General features: G+C 36.6%; 1 protein-coding gene across 8 annotated transcripts in view; it reads right to left on the bottom strand.

The window, feature by feature from the left end:
• The window catches only part of Ptprd (protein tyrosine phosphatase receptor type D), a 470,962-nt gene that overhangs the window by 178,958 nt on the left and 267,232 nt on the right, over positions 1 to 24,772 (bottom strand). For all 8 annotated transcript variants that reach the window (XM_050123920.1, XM_050123912.1, XM_050123917.1 and 5 more), the window contains exons 5-6: positions 5,903 to 6,091; positions 2,243 to 2,353 (exon numbers count right to left, since the gene is read on the bottom strand). In XM_050123920.1, coding sequence (XP_049979877.1) covers positions 2,243 to 2,353; positions 5,903 to 6,091 — 300 coding nt within the window. The remainder of the gene's footprint in view (positions 1 to 2,242; positions 2,354 to 5,902; positions 6,092 to 24,772) is intronic.

Here is a 24,772-nt window from a genome sequence, read left to right as displayed (position 1 = left end):
ACTGGGTCTAAAATACATAGCAGGATGTGACATTAAGAGGAGTTATCATATTAAAACAACATGACACAGAAAAAATAAAAAATAAAAAAGACCCACTACCAAGCAAACACGGTTCAGTGCTCCTGCTTCAGATAATCTGCATGCTCTGCTGTGTTAAATTCATGCGCCTTGACAATGTAAAAAGCTCAGGTGGGGAAGAAAGAGCTTCTGTCTGGGACTTCAGGGGCAAAACCTTACACTGTAAGAATATTAAAACCAAAGGGGCATCCTTCACGAGTAAACTGTTAATACAGAGAACAAACACTGATTTCTGACGTTATAGGAAAGGATGTGGAAACATCTTCTTAACCCCAAGATAGAAAGGGATTCTGTCTAAAAACTCTGGCTACACTTAGGATCAGAAAACCTCTACCTGGAGAGGGCTCATTGCAATGGAGTAAGGGTGAGTGACATCCATAGGAAGGGATGGGGCTAAGCATGCCTCCTGCAGTCAACTCAGAGGTTACTGAAGCAAGCAGGGGCCAGCACAGACTCTGAGGTGTCAAAGAACATATCAAGAAAAAATGGAGGGGCCAGGGAACAATTATAAAACATCACCTGTGGGCAGCAGGCACCCAAAAAAGACAAAAATAAAAGGTGGGTGGAAGATGGGAAGAGTTGGGGGTGGGGTAGGAAAGCAGGAACACTGACCAATGCACTGGACCACAGAAAGTTACGTGTTACCAGTTCCCATGCACCCAGGTATGTTTTCTCCCATCATGCACGGCATTTAGACACCACCAGCAAGCAACAGAAGCCAAGGCCAGAACATTCTCTGCAATTATATACCATTAACCAAAAGAAGACCACAGTGCAGCTACATTCATTTCATTTGTATTCTTTGTTATTGGTTTAAGTAATAGTTTTGTAAGGTGGGTAAAAAGTAAAAAACACACCAACCTTCTCGCAGCTCTGAGGGATGTAGGGGGGTTTGATGCAGAACACAATGAAATGAGGAAAAGGAGAAAAACAAGGGAAACACAGAGAGAGTAAAAAGGCCATATCAAGGCTTTCAACCACTACTTGAACATTGTTAAGTAATTCTAGTTCATCTTCCTACCTCAGATGGAAAAGTTAGCAATACCTCATAGACTAATGCAGTATTAGGAACAATAGCTAGCATCATTTTGAAATTTTCCATAGAAGAAGGAATGCATGCCTCATGCAGCAAAGGGGGTCACCATTGTGAGAAAAAGGGATTGGGGCCCTCAAATAATTTGGGGAAGATTCTCGGTACACAGCACTCCCAACCCCACCCGAGGTACAGACTCCACAGCGAGGGAGGCAAAGGGCATCCCCAGGGGCACACAATTATCACTGACAAAAATTTCAAAATCAAGCTAGGTATTTTCTTAACGAACCCCATTCTGTAGTACCTTAAAGTAAGGCTGAACCATTCCCTCCCCCACCCATGCCTTCTATGATTATTTGGATTTGTAGACCTACAACGGAAATGTTTCCAACAGAAAATAAGGCCAAACAAAATCCAGCTCTGAGAACTCTTGGAAGAGGGGTGTATACCTTCCAGCTGAATTAAAAGTTATAGCCATTCCTATGCTCAAGATTCAATCATTTAAATACTCATAAAAAATATTTATACTTCATTCGTACTTCAAGAAGAGCTAATACTACTTCCTAAAATACAGTCATTATCCTATGGTGTATAGATGCATATGCACAAATATAAAACTGTGATTTAATCAGGACAGCATAAGTGGAAAGGATGCAATTGTTCTATTTTTTTTTAATCTAGTCACTGTTTTTCTTAGTCTGGAGACTTTATGCCCCTAGCTCCACAGCAGAGGTCATGGAGTTATAAATAAACACCTTCATGCTTAGAGCTGGTTAGTAGTACACCGAGCACGTACTTCGAAATTTGTAAGGAAACAAATTACAAACAACAGAAAAAAAAGTGAAAGGAAAGAAGAAAACTTCAAACAAATGCAAAGCACAGTCATTCAGTACAATCAAAGTAGAATCGGAAGTAACAATGCAAACAATTATCTACAAACCCCAAGCCTCATGTAGTTTGAAAAACAACAGATACCAAATTTTAATTTTCTACTTAGTAAACTGCTTCAGCAACAGTAATCATTACCAAATCCTCTTGTTTAACACTTCCATAATCACATAGACCCTGTGAGCATCTCAACTCCCCCTGAGCCTGAATTGAGAAGTCATGCCAGGGTTATGCCATTCCTACCTCTGACATATAAATTGGCAGGGGCAGAGTAACGAGTGCCCGCGCTGTTGGTGGCAACACACTCATATTTTCCTTGGTCAGATTCTTCACTCTGTTCGATCTGCAGGGCTCCTGTATAGATATAAAATATATCACCAAAGATGTGGTCAGAGAAGGCTTTTGAGGTTGAGCAAGCTAAACCTCTTAACAATATGAAAAGCCCTGCAAAGCGAAGGTCCACTCAACGTCGGTTCAATCTCTTGCTAAGTTGCACAGACAGAAAATGATGCGATGAGAAAAACATATAGAGATTATTTTTTTTTTACATCATCAATGCTAGCATAAAGAAACAATATCTTTTTCCCAAGCAAGACTTCTAGTCATAATTAGCACTCTTAGCTCCTAGACTAATAAAATGAAGATGGGTGAGACTGCTTCAAGGAAGTATGGCTTTTAAATAAAACAAAAGATTAATATTTGGTTTTGTTTTGTTTCATTTTGGCAGCAAAAGTGGCGCAAAAGATAGGTACGCTCAAAAAAAACCAGGCTGAGTTTTCAAGAAAGTCTTCTGTGGAAGAAAGCCCAAAAATACGCAGCGAGCACAAAAAGGCTGCACAAAGCAAAAAAAATTAAAATTAGTTATTATCAATTATGAAAAGAGCAATTAAGGAAATAAAACTCCCTTAAGACATGCAGACTTTTTTTTTTAAGAAAAGAAAGACAGTTTGCCACAACTTACAATCATTTCTGACATTTGCTGAAAAACAAAGAGCATTTGCATTAGAGGAGTTTTAAAAAGTTCAAAAGCAAGGCCCAGGCCAGCCAGGAAGAGCCAACCAATCACTGCTTGAGGACCTCTGGATGGATCCCCTAAGACACCCATCAAAATCCACTGTGGGATTAGCAGTGTGGTGTCACAAAACCCCAAGAAAAATACAAAAGAAGAATTACAAAAGAAACGCACACGGAGTCAAAGTATGAAAAACCGGCAATACCACATACCACCAAGAGTACTGAGAACCTGTTTCCACGGCTGAAGGACAGAAGATCCAAAAATCCAGAGACGAGCACCCAAGAAAAAAAGAAGTGGAGAAAAAAGCACTGCTGTCAGACTGTAGGAGGGGTCAGGTGGAAGGGGAGTCATTCTTTGACTTTAAGACAGTAAGAGAAAAAAGAATTGAAGAACAAAAGCAAAATCCTTTTGAAAGATAAAGACAAAAAGCAGACGGTCCAGGCTGTCTTCTGCATGTCTGCCACTGTTCTCCAGACCGCCCTGGCTTTGGTCCAGAACAAGAACAGCTAAGGAAGAAAAAAAATGATCTTTTTTTTTTCTCCGGTTGGACAAAAAAAAGGTAAAAGAAGAAGAAAAAAAAGGAAAAAAAAAGAGAAAAAAGAAAAAGGAAGAAGAAAAGAAAAAAAAGAGGGACAGATGGTAAGCTGTGACTGGTTTGTGGTCTGACGACCTGGATATGCTTTCTTTGAAGCATATCAGAACTTAAATAATCATTTTCATAAATAAAGAAATGAACAAAACAAAGAGAAAAAAGAAAAGGAAAGTCCACAATATGAGAGTCACGAATCATAACCAAACGGAGGGAAAGAAATCAGGTTGATGGACAGTATGGGGATGGCTCTGAAAACCAGACAGAGATGAGAAGGATGAAAGGACAGGGAGAATGAGCAAGATCATTCTGTGAACGTTAGGTCAGCATTCTTACCTCTTATTGGTGTACCACCTGGGTGGATAATATGAATGCAAATAAGATTAGAAAGAAGAAGCATTAGTACGAGAAGAAGGGGGCTAGGGCTGGGGAGAAGAATTCGATTAGATTTACAGAATTAAATAAGATCTTAAAAGAAACTTGAATTACTATATCGGTAAACAGGAATATATTAGATCATATCAGTAGATCATAAAAGCAAGGTGCATTAAACCACAGAGGGCAAAGGTCATAGTAGGCAGAATTGCCTTTTTCAGAGAAGCAACTGTGTTCTTAAAGCTGGGCTCACATAGGGTTAGAAGTATATCTTATAAGCTTTGTACCCTTTCAAAAATATACAACATTTTGGTGACATAGTTTAGGGAAATACTGGCTAAGCTATTTAAGTATATATATATAAATATGTATATATATATATGTATGTATATACTATTTGAGGAAATACTACAGACTAGCTGAAAGCAAACACTGAGGGTAGGAATCTTATGCTCCTCATTATGCTACAACTGTGTGATTAATTCGTGGACTATTTTATTTCTTTATACAGTGTTCTTACGATAAACAGTTCTGTGGAGGCATGAATGTGTGTGCCACTATACAGATCTGGTGCCTACACTGACAGTTAGTAAAATGCATGCCATGCATTTTATTATTAATAATAATAATCATATTCTGAATATGGAAATTAGTGGGGGTGAAGTGCGCTTCAGAACTAAGCACTTACCAATGGATTCTGGAGATTTAAATACGGAGAGAAGAAAGACAGCATAAAAATATTATTATATTCCTCATAATTTGGTACAAATTTTTCAGAGTTAAAGCTTTATTACACTAAATCATTTATGTTACATGTGAATAATTATTTATTTACAATAACAGAATGCTAATCTACACAGTTCTGCTGACAACAAGCAAGAGAGTCAGTTAACAAGACGCTTTAACATCACAGGACAGGTCAAAGGCTGAGAATTCTGGGAAGACAGGCAGTTAACAACTTAGAATTTTATATCGATATCACTAGCAACATCATAGCACAGAGATTATTAGTATACATTCCTGTGAAATTACCTAGGGACAGGCTCTAAACTTTAAGAAATATAGAACTTTTTCTGTTTTAATCTACAGAGAGCAAAGGAATAAACTGGGATGAGAACAGGAGAAGGAGCTGGAGTAAAGAGAAAGAAAGAAAACAGCAAAAGCTGGAGTCTACACCAAAGCAGACTTCTGTAGATCCAGTCACTGGAGGGGTCAAAGCCCCCGAGCATGGGCACACACTACCGTGGCTACTATGTGGGCAGTGTTCACTAACAATGACACAGAAACGGTGCTAATCAAATACCTTCCTTTCACTGGTACTTAGAAAAGTGCTTTAAAAAAAAAAATTGGTCTGGCCACTTGAGAATTGATGTTTCTGTGTATTGTTTATTAGTGAAAAGAAAGCAGATGTGCCCAGACTCACTAAACTTTGCTACTTGGATGAGTTTAAATGCAGAAAAGACAGCAGAAAAATACACTTGAATACGACTGAATCATTTTCTTGTTTAATATGAACATTTTATATGGAAATAGCCACTGGAGCACCTTGCAAGTTTGTAATGAAATCCAATGTTGAAATAAATTTCATTCAAAAGAAAATGAAGAAAGAAGAAAGAAGAGAAAATGGACCCATCAAATACTGCAGAAACGCAGTAAATTAAAAATTATTAAGAATACAGTCACAGCAGTGAGCAATGTGGATTAAACAGAAGCCGCAAAACACATCAAGGGAAGACAGATTCTGGATGAGGCCATGGCCTCACAAACATGGAGACACATAAAATAACAGAGAAGAGAAGAGGGAGATAAATCAACACCTAAAATTTTTTTAAAATAAAATTAATATGAAATTAAAGAATAAAAATAAAGGAAGGTATTTTTCAAAACTGTCCAGGGGATAGTAGAAACAGTGACAAGACCCTACCTGATCGTAACTGCTTAATACGACCATTGTTGTTGCTTGTGTCAACAGGTAAAAAATCTTTAAACCACGTGATTTCTGGATCCGGGTTCCCGCTGGCTGCACAGAGCATGGTGGCCGTGCGGGTACGTTCCACCACCTTCAGCTGGGGGCCCATGTCAATGGTAGGGAAACCCCTAGGAATCTGGTCCTCTGCAAGACAAAAAGTAACACAATGACTTTAACAAAGCTAATGTCAGTCATGAATTCATTATTTTTCATAAATCTGATCTTCTACGTATTCAACATTTGTTGAGAACTAAATACAAACCATGCACTGTTGTATCATAGGAATATGGTAGCATGTGTATTTCCAGTCAGTGCTGTACATAATCTATGTGGGAGGGCAATGAGCTAACAAATAGCTCACTGTGTCACAAATACCTCTGATGAGGTGATGCAGGAGTACTCTACGGTTAGTAATGGCCACAACAGTGCTTGCCAGGATGAGCAAGTACCAAAGGGAAGTGCCTACAGTGTATCTTTGGGAAGAAAAGTTTGGCAGCTGGCAGAAAGGAAGAGGAGATTTTGTTTTCTTTAGAAAGATGGAAATATGCTAAGTCTAGACAATGACACTAGCAAACCACAGGATCCAGCAGAATGTAAGAGAATTAAGCAGAAGTGAATGAAAGCAAGCAAGTAGGTTCATAGACATAGTAAGCTCTCTCTACTCCAAGGGGATATGCTTTTCATAGATTTCAAATAAAGTTACACCCACATGACTTCTGTACTTAACCTATTTGAGGACTGAAAATATGAAAAACTGCTGTGTCCATTTTTCTGTCAGTCTCTAAACAATACAGTATCACCATTTACCTATAAAAATTTACATTGAATCCTGTTGCAACTTATCTGGTGATTAACTAAAGCACAGGGGAATTATAAGGTTATACACATGATAGACCATATTTTATATAAGGAACTTGAGCTTCCACAGTGTGTGTGTGTTCTGTCACATTTTTTTCAAAGAAGCACGTAGTTCACCAGGATGAAATTTCACAAGAAATTTCAATTAGTCAGAAACTTCTGATAAATTTTTACCATGGAACAAAGGCAACCGGATACTACCATAAAAATATTCATTCTTTACAATGAGAGAATGTTTTCCAGATGGCTAGTAATATAAAAGATGTGACTCCTGCATCATGAATATCTATCCCACTTAAGGGAAAAATCTCCCTGCCATATTGAAATTGTTCTAGACATAGCTCTTGAGAAATTATAAACTGGTTCTCCCTGCCCTACTTTTATCACTATGATTCTAGCAATAAACAAACATGGTAATACTTCCCACCAGGGCTAGAAACTGTTCTCCATGTTGGTCCTACTTGTGATTTTAGCTTGATGAGCAATATTTCTATGAACACTGTTGTCAAACATTTGACTATCAATTGGCCTTTGCATTAATTTAATATACATTTCCTCATGACCACTGAAATGCCTCATTCCAAACCGACTTGCAAACATAAATATAAGTGAAAAAAAAAACATAATTGAGACATCTGGCTTCTTCATAGTTCCTACAAGCTCCAGACACCCATGGGTCCACTTTATCTGAGACTTCTAAAGGGGTAGCATTCTAATTTCTACTGCAGAATCTCCACACTGATGCTGTCAGTTGGACCTATGTGTCTTTACTGCCTTTCTCTAGTGACTTGTTATCATTCCATCGCCAATACTTTGATGCCCAAGCTCTTTGTTAAGTCAGGTCCTGTGCCTCTGTAGAGAAAGCCACTCTGTTGAAATCAACTTATTTCAAAAGTTTTCCTAATCTCCTTCAAACACATGCAGTCTCTTCCTCAACAATGCTACCAGAGCAACAAGCAGGTAAATCTACAGTTTCTCCCTGTGCAACATGAGATCTTTCACATCTTATTTATAACCAGATACCTTTACATCACAATAATCAGGATTTTAAATGCCAGTATATCCCAAGTCTAAGAGTTTCTGGAAAGAGGTAACAAAAACAGATTCTGATTACTGAAAGAATGTCAAGTGCTATCAGTAAAAAAAATGGGAATAATTTTGTGAATAATCCTAGTCCATTGCAAGAGAAAGATGATAGGCTAATAATTCAAAATAAAGACTTTGGGGAAATAAGCTGTCCATTTGAGTTTGATATTCACATTGAGGAGAGACTATTTATTACCAGACCATGTATTTCAAGATTTTGATGGATAAATTGTAAAACAAACAAATAAATAATAAGTTAATTTTGATGAAGTATGCAAGTTGAAAGAGAAAGTGGAACCACATATATCAATATTCAAATTCCTACCCATCCTCAGCAATGTAGAGGTCTACAGTAGATAAGAGTCAGATACAGTGGTTAGGACCTTCAAAATGATTTTTTGAATCTCAAAAGCAAAATTAAAATTTAAAAGTGAGATAGGGAGTACCTTGAGAATTGGGCTGGACTAATTTAAAATCTATTTCAGCTGAATTCCATCAGGGTATGCTTTATGTCTTTATAAGTTTTGTCAATATATTCATATGTACAGCATAGTTCTAATGTTGTTGGAGGAAACCAACAAAAAAGGAGAAAGATCAATAAGTTCTGAACTGCACTTGTTCTTAAACATCTCACTTAGCAGCTATTGATGGTAAACTGCTTCAAATGATAAAAACAATTCACCCCTTGTCCTCAAAAGTGCAGGGCACTGCCTTCATCATTTAGAAATTAGATGTATGGAAAAAAATCTTACATTTAGTTTTTATTCTTCATCTTTCTGGCAACCAAGTTAGGCTAATAACTTTAAACATGCATCCTGGGTTTCCTGGGTGGTCTGCATTGCACAGGGCACTGCATGCTTCCACAAGCTTTACCTACCAGTTGCCTATAGATGCATCAATACTGCTTTCCTGATCAATTCCCTCTAACATGTGCATCTTTCTAAAGGCAGGCTCATGCTTGCACTTGTTTCAGGCACTTCCTCAAGGTTCTTCCTTAGAAAATCTCGATTTAATAACTGTCTATGGGAAATGGAGCCCTCATCTTGGAGTTGCCTTAAAGACATGTGCCTCCCAAGCAGACTAATACATTTATATCTACTTTCTTTCCCTTTTTGGCTCAAGAAGAACACTCCAGAGCCTCCTTTTCATGTCCATAAGTACATGGTAAAGAATACCTCTCTGCATATTAATCTACAAGGGGATGTAAAGGGAATTTCTTTCTTAGTCTTAATAAGGGTAATTAAATTCTATCCACCACCCTTCCTTGCACAGAACCTCTTTGAATCTACTACCTTCATTAATTTTCATGAGAAGCACCACAATGTAACAGATTCAAACAGCCAGAGCTGTTACAAGTTGACAGATGGGGATTGCTTCCAACTTGACTGTCAGGTATTTGGCAATAAAACTCAGTATTCAACATAAAATAGATGGTGGAAATAATGAAATTTCTAATTGGAACGCTTATCTCAGTGGGTGTAGTTTAGAAGATGTTAATTGCTTTTTTTAATCCTCTAAATTTATTAGTAATTTATATAAAACTGTCCTGGCCATTTGATAACATAAGTTTTGACAGTTTATCACATCAGTGGAAACTTGGGCATCAAATCAGCAAAAGTAACACCTTAACCAAATGAACACTCTGAAGGAAAAACTATCAAAAACTAACAAGCCATCAATGTTAGCACTTTCAAACTTTTACACGAAGTGAAAAGAAAAACATTTGGTGCTATTCATTAATGTGCTCATTAAGGTTTAAAGTGCCTTACTTATCACCGTTCTGTATTAATATTCAATCATGCAGAATTAGCTTCTAATTCATCAACAATTTAAATCAGACTTGACCTTCAGGAAACCATTTGGTCTACCGCTTTGAGAGGCCATTAAAAGGGCAGATGACTACACAGTTGTGTTTAGTAACTCTCTCTCTCTCTCTCTCTCTCTCTCTCTCTCTCTCTCTCTCTCTCTCACACACACACACACACACACACACANTCTCTCTCTCTCTCTCTCTCTCTCTCTCTCTCTCTCTCTCTCTCTCTCTCACACACACACACACACACACACACACACACACACACACTCACACACACATGCACACGCACACCACTTTGGAACGGCAGTTACAGCAGGCGTGGAGATAGAGCCACAAACACTGACTCTGTTTCTGTCTTAAGGAAATGTGCTGATAGGACTGAAAGGAAGAGAAATGTTCATGTCAGCATTTTGCAGAGTTAATTTACCATTTTTGTTGAACTTAACGTCATAAATGAACTTGAAAGGTATCTGTGAGAAAAGGGATATTGCTGTTTCCTAGGGACCCATGCTTTGGAGAGCTCTGAATGATTAAGTAAGAGCTATTGTATAATTTTCTGGGTTAAAATGATTTTATCATTCACCCACGAATAATTTTTTGAAGGTCTTTACTTTCACTCAAATGCCACAAATATTTAACCTTTCATATTTGAAAGAAAACTACAGAACTCTAAATTATCTTCTATGGCCACAGAGTTCTTCTGCGGTGGCCTTGAGGAATTCTTATTGCCTAACATTGTCAGAGGTTTTACAGGGTGAAATCGTCCTTACTAGGCTTTTTAATCTGATGTGTATTTTTTTCCTTTCCTTAATTTAATTTCTTTATTGATTGTTTGGGAGTTTCACATCATGTACCCCATTTCCACCCTGTCCTCCCATATCCTCCCCTCAGCCCTGCAGTGCTCCCACACACAGAAGAAAACAAAACAAAACAAAGCAAGCAAGCAATAACAAACAAAAAATAAGAACAAAACAATTCAAAAAGAAACAAACAAAAAAGTTCTTTACTTCTTCTTTCCCATCCCCCCAACACTTCTTCCTATGTCCTGGTGGCATTGTCATATAGGTGTGTCATATTATAATCTTTAGTTCTATCCATTTTTCTAGCAAATGTTAGTTACAGTAAGTACTGGACTCTTTCAAGACCCCTGGTTTCTGATACACCATCACCACTGGAACCTTATCGAAAGGAACTCCTTTGGAATATCCTGTGGCCTCTCTGAGTCATGAGGATCCAGGTATTTTTCCAAAGGACCAGTCCTTTACAAGCTCCAGCATGAGGTAGAAGTTAGGGTGGCCCAACCCGAGGACCAGCTGGTGGGCCTGGGTAGTAGCTAAGCTGGTCAGGTTGGGTCAATGGGGCCATCTGCGTCAGGTGGGGGCTACCTAGCTCTCCCAGACCCTTGTGATCAGGGTCAGTTCTCCCATGCCAGTGGTGACATCAACACAGACCCCAGTTGCAGCCAGACCACAGACCAAGATACGGCCTTCAGCAGTAGTGGGCCTGGACGACATCCTGGCCACTCAGATCAGGATTATTCTGGTGGCAGCATGCCCTCCCCCCCAAAAAAAAAAACATCATCAAGTCCTCAGGTTGTGGCCCCAACCCTGGCCTTCTATGTAACCATTGAAGGCAATATAGGACTCAGACTTCAGCACAGACGCCAACCACAGTAGGGCTACTCAACCAGACACGGTCCTGGGCAGCAGCCAATTCTGGATCATTTAAATAAAAAGAACTTTTGTTTTAAAGAAATTTTTATTAAAGGATTGTTTGTCATAGTCCTTGAAAAAAAATTACCAGAAATGTCACCAAGATTTTTATGTCTATCAATGGCATGCTTCCTCACATCTGCCACCAAAATATTTGTTAAATGTCCCAAATATTCAGATTTCATTGACAAACCAAAGGTTCTGTTGAGATTCATGTTGTGGTTTGAGTGAAAACAGCCTCCATAGGTTCATATCTATGAATGTGTGGTACCCAGTTGGTAGAACTGTTGGAAAAGTATCAGGTGGCATTGCGTTGTGGGAGGAGGATGTGTGTCACTAAAGGTGGGCTTTGGGGCGTCTTCCTTGCCCTTGGGTATAGATGTGAGTTCTTAACCATTCCTGCTACCATACCTTAGCTCCACCATCATTGAATCTAACTATTTGGAATCACAAGTCAACAAATGCTTTCTTTTCTGAGTTGCCTTGGCCATGGTGTTTTATCACAGCAATATAAGCTTAACTCAGATAAGTGATGTTAAAATAAAGCAAAAGCAGTATCTTAGGGGAGAGATGAGTAGCTTTTTTTTTTTTTTTTTGGATGATTTATTCTAGAATTCACTTTTCAGATTGAAGAACAAGAAACTCATGGCTGCAACTGTTACCTGTATGAACTCATGAAGCCATGTAAAGTGGGAATTTGTGCTCAGCCTTTCTTTTGTAATCCTCCTATAAACACATAGAATCTGACCTACTTAGGATACTGTATCAACCATTTCAGCATTTACTCAGAAAGCATTTATATTTTCTTGGAAGGCTTGCTCCTTGTCCCTCCTTTAAACACTTCTTCATTCGTTAGAACATTTGTGATTCTCTGTTTGTCTCCCCTCTGGGAAGACTGCCCTTCTGCATTCTCTATCAGTATACTGAGCAGGAGTAGACTTTCAGGCTCATAGAAGGGCTTCATACCTATTTCCTAACAGATTTTATTTAGGTCTGCAGACAATTCTGATAAGTAGAGATGTCCACTGTGCATGTGATTCTTTAACTCATTACAGAAGCTGCGGGAGACACACCAATTAAGTTCCTGACTTCTTTTTACAGGAGACTTCTCTGCATGAATTGGTTGTGAGCTTCTAAAAATCAAAACTAGAGCTGCACGACAAAATATTTATACAGTGCTGGTGAGTAGCAGCCAGTAGAGTGTGCTTCTACATGGACTGTTACCCATGTAGAGAATAATGCACTTTGTGGTGTTCAAACTCATGACAAATTGAAAACAGGTGAATAAACCACACATATGTGATGGCATCCACTTAACTGACAGGGGCCATGTATCATATGACTTTAAGGATATAAAGGATATATGAAAATCTTATAAAGAACACAAATGAATTTTATTACTTTGAAAGGTGAAAAGACTGACTGGGGGAAGTTTTATTTATAATAAAACAAAGAGTTAGGTGTTGTGGACCACACCTATAACTTCATCCCTCAATAGGCTCTAGCAGGAAGATCACAGGGTTATACCTTGCATAGGGCAAAGATGAAGACGAAAATGAGGAAACAGGGACTGAAGGAAGTGAGGGAGGAGAGAGGGAAGAGGAAGAAAAGAAACCGAAGAAAAAGTTACATTGGTAATATTGACAATATACTGCTTTTAAATCAAAAGTACTAAAAGTCCATATATGTGCTCCACCAATATTTATAAAAGAGAAGGGGGCTGAAGAGACCCTAAGCTGACAGAGAAACATTTACTCTTTTATTCAGTATATGAGTTAGTAATTTTTATGCATGAGAAGGAATACAGAGGCTCTTGGAAATATCAAATAAGCAATGGTCTTCAGAAGGTCAAATACGGTGTTGGTATATTTGTGGAAGCCACATTAACAAACTGAAGAAAAAAATTTGAACTAGTGCACTTCCCAAATGCTCAGGAAAAGGTACCATTTATTGTATAGATATTTATTGATAGCCTCGTCTGTGCCAAACTGACACAAGAACAGAAGCAAGTAGTAATCTAGGCAATCTCGATATTGTCCAAAGCAAGGATAAACTTGGCGAACAATAGCAGTCTCCAGTTGCCAGGAAGAAGGCAGAGTGAGATAATAGATGAGGTACTTTGCATCTACTAACATAACAGGCTAGCCAAGCTCGGGAACAGCACAAACAAAAATAGAAACATGTAACCAAAGGTCTGTTATAAATAAGAGTGGCGATTGTGAACTGAAAGGCAGAAAACAATGCTCACAAATCAGGAGCAAGCTGGGATAACCTAGGGTCAGGTCTGTTCAGGGAGCAGGGCCCTCTCCAAACCTCTACAGAGCCCATGCTCTTCTTCCATCACTGAACAATAGGAACTGCAGCATGAATGGAGATAAAACTATACTGCCAGATGACTGTTTCACAAGCCGCTTCCAAACTAAGACTTATCCGAGACACCATGTTACAAATGACTAAAAATACCGAAACCAAATTCTTTTCTTTGTATTATGATGTTTTTATTATTCAAAGAAGTGGGACTAAGCATTCCTTAGAAGATCATTTAGAGAGTCTATACAGCTGCTTGTTTATTTATTTATTCATTCATTCATTCATTCATTCATTGTCATTTATTCATTGTTGTACTAGGAAATCAACCTAGGGCTTCACACATGCTAGGCAGAAGTGCAATCACTGAACAACCCAATGGCAGCTTTTAAAAATAAAATATTTTTTATTTACATATTTATAAGGATGTGCCCATGGTATAAATTTCACAGCACATGCATGCAGGTTAGATGTAGGCTGAGACTGTTTGTTAGTTTCCTGGTTTCTCAGACCTGACTAATCACAGAGAAATTATATTAATTACAACACTGTTTGGCCTATTAGCTCAGGCTTCTTCTTTTTTTATACTAAAATTTACATTGTAAATTAACCCATTTCTATTAATCTGTGTATTGGAATGAGGCTGTGGTAAGGATCTTGCATCTGTCTCCTTAGGCAGCTACGTAACATCTCTCTGACACTACCTACTCTCTCTCTATATCTCTGTTCAGATTTCCAATCTGGCTTTGCTCTCCTAAACCATTGACTGAAACAGTTTTACTCATCAAACAATAAAAGCAACACATATACAAAAGGACATCCAACATCAGCTAGAGGCATGTGTATTGGTGTTGGTTATTCCATCAGCCATGTGAAATCTAATACAATTCAAGAAGTCAACTACAGTGTCAAGTGTCTTTAGTACATCCTAGTGACTCAGTGAAGGGATTTTTTCCTTTTATCTTTTTTTTAAGAGGAAGCCATAAAATTAGAGACATTATTCACTGTGTTCTTTAAAACCCTTCCAATTCAGAGAACACATGATTACACAAAATGAGATAAATTAAGACATATGCCTGTACTATATCTTCATAGGTTAATATAACCCTCCAGTACCACTCAGTTCACACCAGCAAATTCACACCCCACAGAAATTAGCAAGAAGAGTATACTGGACCAATGAGACAGTACTTACCCTACCAAGTACTGTGACTCTGTTAGTCTAAAACAAGCATCTGAGCCTTTGTGGGCAGCTTAATTATGACAATGGTGGTGTCTGTCTGTCCATTTTCTATGAACATAAATCTGGGTCTTCAAAATTAACTTACTTGTTCCATGTCAAACAAACAACAAATGTTAAATACTTGGCTGTGTTTTTATTCGATTTCAAATTTACTGTGGTTCCTCTGTGCCAACTGTTGTAAATGAAATAAACATGCATCATGAATAGTGATGGCCTCTTTCTCAGTGCCTGCACAATATGGAAAGCACAAAGGAAAACAGAATACTTGGGCAGATTTTATGCTTTAAGCATAAAACATTAGATATTACCATCGCATGGCATCTGACTGTGATTTCTCTTAAATTTTTATACTTCAAACATTCTTCTTCAGACATGTATCAGTTGGCTCCTTATTCAGCTACTATTGGTTTTTGGTAGAGGTGAAATAATAGGTGTTTGAGACTAGAAAAGGATGAAACACATGAGAACCATCAAGTGCATAGCCTAGGGAGCTCAAATTCACCATGTGTTTGTACCTTTGAGCTTTGTGTAATTCCTGCTGAATTATAGAAAAAGGGCAGTAGATGGTGTGATGTCTGTTGTGACCAGACGCTAAAATGGCAGACTTTCTCTGTAAACAGTTTACAGATCTGAAAACCATATGCGAACAGAAAAAAAATACATTAATGCTGTTTATTTAGGCCACACGGGAATCTCTCTCTATTCGTGACTAGCTGTGTCTGCCTGAGGGAACAGATCACAGTATCGCCAGATAGGAGACAGAGGGATATTTGCAACACTGCTAAGCACCAACGTGCTTCAAGCCACCGCTTTCCAGAATAAGTCAAAATATCAGGCTACAAACAGGAACTGTTTTCTTTTCAGAATATAGTCTTGGCAGGGGGAAATGGATCATTCATTATTCTTTTCTTAAAGGGACCTGTGGAAACAAAATCTGTTTTCTAATAAAGTTGAAGTGCTGAGCCATTATCAAAATGATGTGTAATGAATGCAATAAAGTAGTTCCAAACTGCAAGGCTAGTCACTCTCTGCAAAGGATATAATATGGAGAAAGATGCCCACTTGCAAATGTCATTTCGAGTTCATTATCTAATAAATATATTTAATGTCTAGTCTTAAGACTATGAGTGAGATACAATGAATAATTATTAAAAAATCCTCTTTGATTTTTTTAGATGTATTTATTTTGTTTACAATGTTCTGTCTACATGTATACCTACAGGCCAGAAGAGGGCACCAGATTTCATTACAGATGGTTGTGAGCCACGATATGGTTCTGGGAATTGAACTTAGGACCTCTGGAAGTGCTCTTAAACTCTGAGCCATCTCTCCACCCCCTCTTCTTTGCTTTTAAAAACATTTACTGTTTTGAGGAGTTAGCAATGTATTCTGTTTTGTTGTTTTTCCTGTGATTATGACACAGATGAATAAAATATTTGAGCTAGTGATGGCTAGAGAGCTTAAGTTGGTTGTCAGCAAGACATACAGCTCAGGTTCAAACACTGAGAACTACACACTAGAAAGAGAGAAGACTTCTGTGAACTGTCTTCTGGTTTTCAGATGTGCGATGGTATGTGAGCAACTGTACACACACACACACACAAACACACACACTGAATAAATGTATATAATAATAGTAGAAACTTCAACAATAGTGGCTACAAAAAATTGTATAGAAACAGCTATGCAAATGGCATTCCAGAGCAAAGTTCCATTCAACAAAATATTCTTCACATGTTGAGAACTTTATAAGGCAATTTTGTCACTGAATAAAACAAACATTTTTTTAAAAGAAATATATGCAATTATCACACAAATTGCAAAGTAATATCTGCCTAGACTGGGCTATTGTCTGAATGCGGTGAATAAAATTTACATTGTCATGAATCAATAACTCAGGATTGTGTTTGGCTTTAGCCAACAATCACTCTTTTATGATTTTAAATAAAACAAGTGCAGATTAAATAAGAAAATTAAAATAAAAATTTATCAACCTTTCTACCTAACAATTATCAATACTTCATTGAACATTAAAATAAACTGAAATCACAGTGATGGTGGATGTCCTTTCTAGGGTATGAAGATTTCATGATGATAACAAAATTACTATTCACTTCCTACAAATTAATACTTTATTAATTTATATTTAATAACAAACATGTTACACAAAAATAATGCCCATACCCAATGTGCTATTTTTATTCTGAATGCTAAAATAAAAGACACACTAGAGAGACTTATGTTAAATCTTAGATAATGTTTAGAAAACTGGAGCTGTAATTCTGAATTATGATTTTTTTGTTTTTACTTTGTTGTATGAAGTGAGTTAAAAGGAGTGAAATGGTTCAAAAGACACTGTTTTCGCCTTCAGTCTCCATTATTCACTAATTTATCCTAAACAAGATTAAGACAGAGCTGTGAAAGCCATTTGTTCTGACTGTTAACGACATTTTGACTATAGACAAACAAAAAAATCTTATTTTTTTTCTTTTTCAAGAATTTTCTTTAAAAGAAAACCAGAATAAAACATATAATTTGGGGTATAAATGAAGTATTAGTACACAAACAGTATATACAGATAGGTGTAGAATGAATGTAACTGTTAATGAGTTTACCTGCAGACATAAACCCTTTACATTAACCAACCAAACACATTTTTCAAAGTTGTCAATCAAGAGGTCAGGAAAAGCAAGACCAAATAGCAATGGTCACACCTACTATCCTCTAGTGAAGGAAGTGGAGGAATGACATATTCAGCCATCACTGGAACAAGGAAAGAAAAAGTCATAGATGGAACAATCTTATTGAACAAGAAAGTATACACACACACACGCACACACACGAAATAATAAGGAGGTGTCAAAACTACACAGGTGCCAGTTTCAAAGGGCTAAATATGGGTCAATCAGATTGTCAACATAGTAATTTGACCTAATAAATTTTAAAATACTGACTAAAATGACTATATACCAGTATAAAAATATATAAATTTAAAGATTTGGGTTGTATACATTTAGTAAAATAGCCTGAAAATATTTCTCAAAGAAAATATATTAAATACAAAGGAAATGTTAGTAGTTGTATAATATAGAAGACTTAGAAACAAACTTAATGAGGACAGTTAATTTAGTAATATTAGGAATGGGATAAATCAAAGTTATGTGGTAAAAAAAAATAACACAACTTCCAATATAACCCTGCAGAGACATTCCCAAATATGATCTGGAATAAATTTCAAATAATGTTTTCAACAGAAATATTAATGAAAGACTGAATTGACAATTCTGAACCGAAGATCTGATCACAGCTAAAACTGCGTGAGTTAAGACAAGTAGGATTGTTTCAAATTTCTAAACTACATGCAGGCAAAGTAACTGAAGTAATACTATCTTTTTCCTCTATCATTTTTTTAAATTTATTACCTTTTAATTTCTTTTTTTATTTTTGTTTTTTATTGATTTTTTATTGAGCTCTACATTTTTCTCTGCTTCCCTCCCTGTCTTTCCCCTCCCCCCTCCAATCCTCCCCACAAGGTCCCCATGATCTCAATTTACTCAAGAGACAAGATTGCCTCTACTGTTTTATAAAAAGTTTCAAAATATGTTTTGAACTAAAATAGCTCCATCACTCACACCCTCCCTTTCTTACCTCTAAGCCCTCCCAGCTATCTCCGATGAACCCTTCCCGTACCTGCTCACTGTCAAATGGATAGGATTTTTCTTTGATTATTATTGTTGCATATGTGTATATGAATGTGCATGTACAAATATATAAAAATACAACCTTCTCAGTCCATTTTTGTTATTGATATGTATACATTTCAGGGCTGACCACTCGGGATAATACAATCAATGAGGGAGCTAATCTCTGGGAGAAGTGAACTGTCATTTTCTCAGTCTTCATTAGTTTTTTGTAGTTCTTTTTCTAGGAGTAAAACCCCATGAAAATTTTCCAATAATATCACAAGTAAAATTAAAAAAAAAATGTTAGTGCTTACAAAAATCCCAATTTTATGGTGTTTATTTCTAAACCTTCTGGAAAGAAAAATGCACTCACGCAACTCTGTTCTAAGTGAAAAATATTCTCAAGCAGATATTTCTTTGGTCCTCTGAACATAATAGCTATTGAGGTGATAGTTCAACAGCAAAGACTGTTACAATGATGACAATGACAAAATAAAACACCTTACATCTGGAAATATGTAAATTCCTATAAAAAAGTAAGACACAAATATTTTAACTTCCAACCTACTTCAAAAGACAGTCTCAACACATGAAAAGAAAAATAGAAAAATTACTTTTTATAAAACAATTCTGTTTATGGTAAACCATTTAATAGAGAAAGAATTAGATTAAACCCTTGTATTGATTTTCTTTCTATCCACGTATCTACTAAAGTATAACAAAATAATGAACTTTTGATGATTTTTCTTCCAACCAAAACAAGTATCAACCAAGTGGATAATGGGCCCAACTCATGCTCAGTAATTGACAAGGGTGGGGGGAAGGGGGAGGACAGGGAGTGTTAAGCTATATGTGTCCTTAAGTACTTTGTCTTGGTGAAATCAAAGATCTCCTGCCAACACATGTGAGTTCAGAACACCCACTATGGGGTTACCAGAAGCTCCCTTGGTACCTGACCAAAATGCCTTGGAGGTAACCATGCATTTGCATCTAGCTTTATCCACCTAGTAGTTCAATCTTTGTAGTCTGAGGACAGCTAAACTTGCCAGTGAAGTTTCTCTCCAGCCCGACGAGGGGAAACACTCATAAAATATTAGAGCATGACAGTCAATGGGCTCTTGAATAAAAAGGAGAATGGTTGGAGTTATACTTCGATAAAGACACAGCATTAAAAACCTCCTTATAAATAATTCATGACTGTCACAGTTTAATATATGACATGCCAATTAAAGAGATACAAGTTTCCAATGATAAGATGATAAAGCAACGCAACGAACCTCTTTCTTACATATTAAAAACAACCCGGAGTTGTTCATATTCATTTAGTTGTAATAGACTGACATATTGTTATAAATTTAGGAAACACGCAATCTCTAATTCTTAACAAAGTGACAGGAACTTGACAAGGGAAGAAAGTTATTCCTGTCTTGGATTTACTAACAAAGAAAGCTAACATGTCCCGCTGCTTTCCCCACAGCATGAGAGGATTGTTCTTATGTTTACTGCAAGATTGATGCCCCTTCAATTGCTTAGTGATGATCACTAGGAGGCTGCTGAATAAATAATGTCTGAGCATTCACAAAAGGAAGAGCGTGAACTTCAGCCAGAGTCGTAAAGTTAAAATATAAAGATAAAGTATAATATGCTCTATAGCTTTGTAGATAATTCATGATGGGATTCATGGGGAATTATAATCAAGTGGGCAAATTTTATAGGGTTCCAAGAATAAACTCAGAAGCAAAACATATTTACCCAGCAAAAGGAAGCCATATCCCATTTGTTTTTCCTAATGACAAGTGAATGCCACCAGAGCTAGAAAATGAGACTTAGATTTCCTAGATGCCACGCAGAATACATGGGGGCACAATCGAATATTGCCTGTTTGGTTCCTGCTCATTTGATTATGGCAACTGGATGTCTATTTTATTTTTTCACTTAAATCAGAGAACATTAATGTGCATACTAATGTGTGTGACTATATAAACTAATGTATATTATACATGTATATACTAATATATATACATCAATATATACAATGCATATACTAACATGTATTAGTTATTATATTAAATATACTAACATTTCGGATTACAGAAACATGCTATATGCTAATTTCTTCAAGTAGATTGAAGTAGATAACTTCCTACAAGCCACTAATTATTATACAGGCTTGACTATTTTATCTGTATTTTATGGTAGAACTTAGTATATTCCTTAATTTTCCACACTATTTTTTTAAAATGTGTTGTGTGATGTGTGTGTGGAGGGCAGGGTGTCTATGTGCCTATCAAACACACATGTATGCAGTGGTGCCTATGTGGAAGTCAGAGGACAACTTGCAGGAAAGAGCTCTTTCCTTCAATAGATGACCAGAAGCAAGCCTCCAAACTGTGTACACCTAATTTCTGACAAACATACAGTGGGCAAAAGCTTAATGGTTATGTCAAAACTGGTATCATTCTTAAGAAGAAAGAAATTAAATTACCAATCGTATACAAAAAAAATCAATTCAAAATGGAACAAATATGCCAACTTAAAATCCCAAATGTTGAGCTTTCTGGAAAAAAAATATAGAGAGACAACTTTAGGATATAAGACATAGACACAGATATTTCAAAAATAAACCCAAGGGCACAGAAGCTGCCCAAGGGATTAACACAGAGGAATAGATGAAAAATTAAGGTTTTGCACAGCAAAAGGAGCTCTCAGAGAAAACAGCCTACAGAACAAAAGAAAGTTTTGCTCAGATATACTTCAGATAAGATGTTAATATCAAAAATATATAAAGAGCTGAAAAATCACCCTCTCCCACAAAAACAAAAATAAAGGCCAACCTAAAGTTCTTTTAAAAATATAAATGATCAATTATCATTTTAAAGTGTGTTCTACAATTCTAACAATGTAGAAATGCAAATTCAAACTTTTTTGAGATTCCATCTCACCATAGGTAGAATAGCTCTACAAAACGGAGAGAAACTCAAAGCCATCCCACTAAAGTCAGGAACACGACAAGGCTGTCCACTCTCTCCATACCTCTTCAATGTAGTGCTTGAAGTTTTAGCAATAGCAATAAGACAACATAAGGGGATCAAGGGGATTCGAATTGGAAAGGAAGAAGTTAAACTTTCATTATTTGCAGATGATATGATAGTGTACATAAGCGACCCCAAAAACTCCACCAAAGAACTCCTACAGCTGATAAACACCTTTAGTAATGTGGCAGGATACAAGATCAACTCCAAAAAATCAGTCGCCCTCCTATACACAAAGGATATGGAAGCAGAGAGGGAAATCAGAGAAACATCACCTTTCACGATAGCCACAAACAGCATAAAATATCTTGGAGTAACTCTAACCAAGGAAGTGAAAGATCTATTTGACAAGAACTTTAAGGCAGAAGATGGGAAGAGAATCAAAGCACCATCTTTGGGACACGACACAGCAGTTGTGATCCTGAACTTAAAACAGACGTTATTGCCTGTAGAGGCCTTACATGACGGGACTGCCAATAGGCATGGATGGGGGAGGTTCACAGGGCTCTGCCTTTTAATGTTGAACCAGTAGGCTACTGATAAATGTCAAAAGAACTAGAGTCACCATCTTCTATTGTCCACCCACTGGTGGGTCCAGACAACCTTGGTTAAGCTCACTGGGCCACCAACAAAACAGAAGGACAAGTGTGTGGGAAAAAGTCTTGTAGGGAGCAGAGGGGGCAGGCAGGCAGGAGGGAGATGAGAGAGGGCATATGTAACCAGACCATACACACATAAAATTTTCAAACACCAAATTTAATGGGAAAAGAAACCCTTAAAGTTGAAGTAGAAATAATAAACAACAACAGAAACAAAAGTGATAAGCAAGTACTGTGATGTACATCTATAATCTCACAATTCAGAAGGCAGAGCAAGAAGGAGCTTGAGGTCAGAGACCATCTGGAAAACATAGGAAGACCATGTCACAGAAAGAAAAAAAAAGAAAGAAGAAAGAAAGAAAGGAAGAAAGGAGAAAGAAAGGAAATTAAAATATATTTATTATATATTATATATTTAATATATATTATAAGATAATTTACTTTTACCAGGACAACACATTTATTTTTTTATCTCATATAAAATAGAAGACTTTAACAAAGAAAAAAGAAAGAAAATGAAGCTAATCATGAGCCACAGAATAATATCACTGATTAATCGTGTTAAATAATTAAAACCATGATAAGAAGATTTTTATTTTTTAAGTTGCATATTTGGAAGGTAGACAAACATGTGTGTGAATGTTTACTTTGTAAGGTGAGGCACATGAGGAAAACAAAATAATCTTCAAAGGGAGAGAGAATAAAAACTAGGTATAAATAACTAATCCCATGTGAAATGGATTAAAGAGGTGACATTAAAAATGCCCAGGCTGTTAAGACAGCTAGACACAATTTCTAATATTAAGATATTGAGCTATTTTCTCATTTCTCATCTTCCAAAAAAGATGCTATTGTTAACTCCTGTTTCCAGCTGTGCATGAACACAGAGAAGCAACCTTTCCAAAACTTTCATCTATAAGATTTACACTCAAGTCCTCATTCAAACTAACCTGAGGTGAGCCATCAAAAGGAGATTAAAGTCAGGGGAGAGCATAATACTAACCCAAAGAGCATTGGCAGCTTGAGCTGAACCATGCTAAAAGCAAAACCCAACAGGAACTCATCAGAGGATAAAAGGAACAAACAAAAGGCCTGCACAATTTTCATTATGTTTCCAAGAATTTGCTATTAAAGGTCTAATCATCTATGTCTGCAAATTATCTATCTATCTATCTATCTATCTATCTATCTATCTATCTATCTATCTATCTATCTATCTATCTTTTCATATAGTTGGGTTTATATGGACACATGCACATATAAAACACTTCATTCTTGTTCTGAGGGCTTGCATGTCCTTAAAATTCTTGAAATTATAGGCCTTTATTTGAATATGTTTTGTCAAGGCTGAGATTATTATAGGTATTTTACATGGATATTGGATTTCTAACATTTGAAGTATCTTAAATGGTTTTAGAGGTACTACATTCAAAAGTTACTTAGTTATACACAAACACTTTATATTTTAGCTACTGTTATTTCTAGTATTATAACTCTATTGAATTATGTGAGGGATACAATTAAAAATACATTCTGATCCATGCATGGCAATGCATGCCTATAAACTCCTGGAATCTGGAAAGTGATGCAGGGGAACCAAAAGTTTGAGGTTAGCCTGCATTATACAAGGAAAATTAATTATATGTAAATATATAATATTTATACATGATTTACATATATTATCAATCACATATGCATCTTTATTCTTTATTCTATCTAATTGTTCTCAAATATTATAAACCCAACAAATACTTGAATTGACTAACCTAATGAAAAATAAGGCATCCTTTACACACAGGGATACTTGTGATTAGATATACAACAAATTCTCCAACATAATTTTTCTCAAGAAAAACACCATATTTGGAAAGTAAATTCTTTAACTCATTAGCATGGCACTTCTAAAAAACAAAAGTTTGGGGCAGGAAAGATGGCATTGTGGTTAACACCACTGGCTCTTCTTCCAAGGGACATAGGTGCAGTTCTACACATGTGGCAGGTAAACAACCATCTGTAACTCCAATTCCAAGGGCTCCAATGCCCTCTTCTAGACTCTGTGAACACTGAACTCATATAGATGTCTGTACAGACATATGTGCAGGGAACACAATTATAAATAGAAAATAATGAAATTAAAAAAATAAAACTCAAAACCAGAAATAGCACAAAAAACAGCTACAACGCTCCTAAATCTACATCGAGTGCTCTAAGTCAACATACCTGAGATATATTTTTGTATTTAATGTTATTACAGCACTACACATAATATAAAGTTATGAAATCTGTCTGTGTGTTTGCTATAGATGAATGGATAAAGTATGGTGTGTGTGTAAGCATATACATATGATGGAGTTTTATTCATGAATAAGGAAGAACAAAACTGTACTGTTTGTAGGAAAATGAATATGATCAGAGGTCAGCAAAGTAGTCAGATTAAGAAAGAAGAGTACCATGTGTCATGTTTGCTTTCATTTTTAGAGTCTAGATTT

Source organism: Alexandromys fortis, unplaced genomic scaffold (assembly GCF_014885135.2).
Source record: "Alexandromys fortis isolate MF-2015 unplaced genomic scaffold, M_Fortis_MF-2015_v1.1 scaffold_166, whole genome shotgun sequence".
In the NCBI taxonomy this organism is placed as follows: domain Eukaryota; kingdom Metazoa; phylum Chordata; class Mammalia; order Rodentia; family Cricetidae; genus Alexandromys; species Alexandromys fortis.
This window is presented reverse-complemented; position numbering and strand designations above follow the sequence as displayed.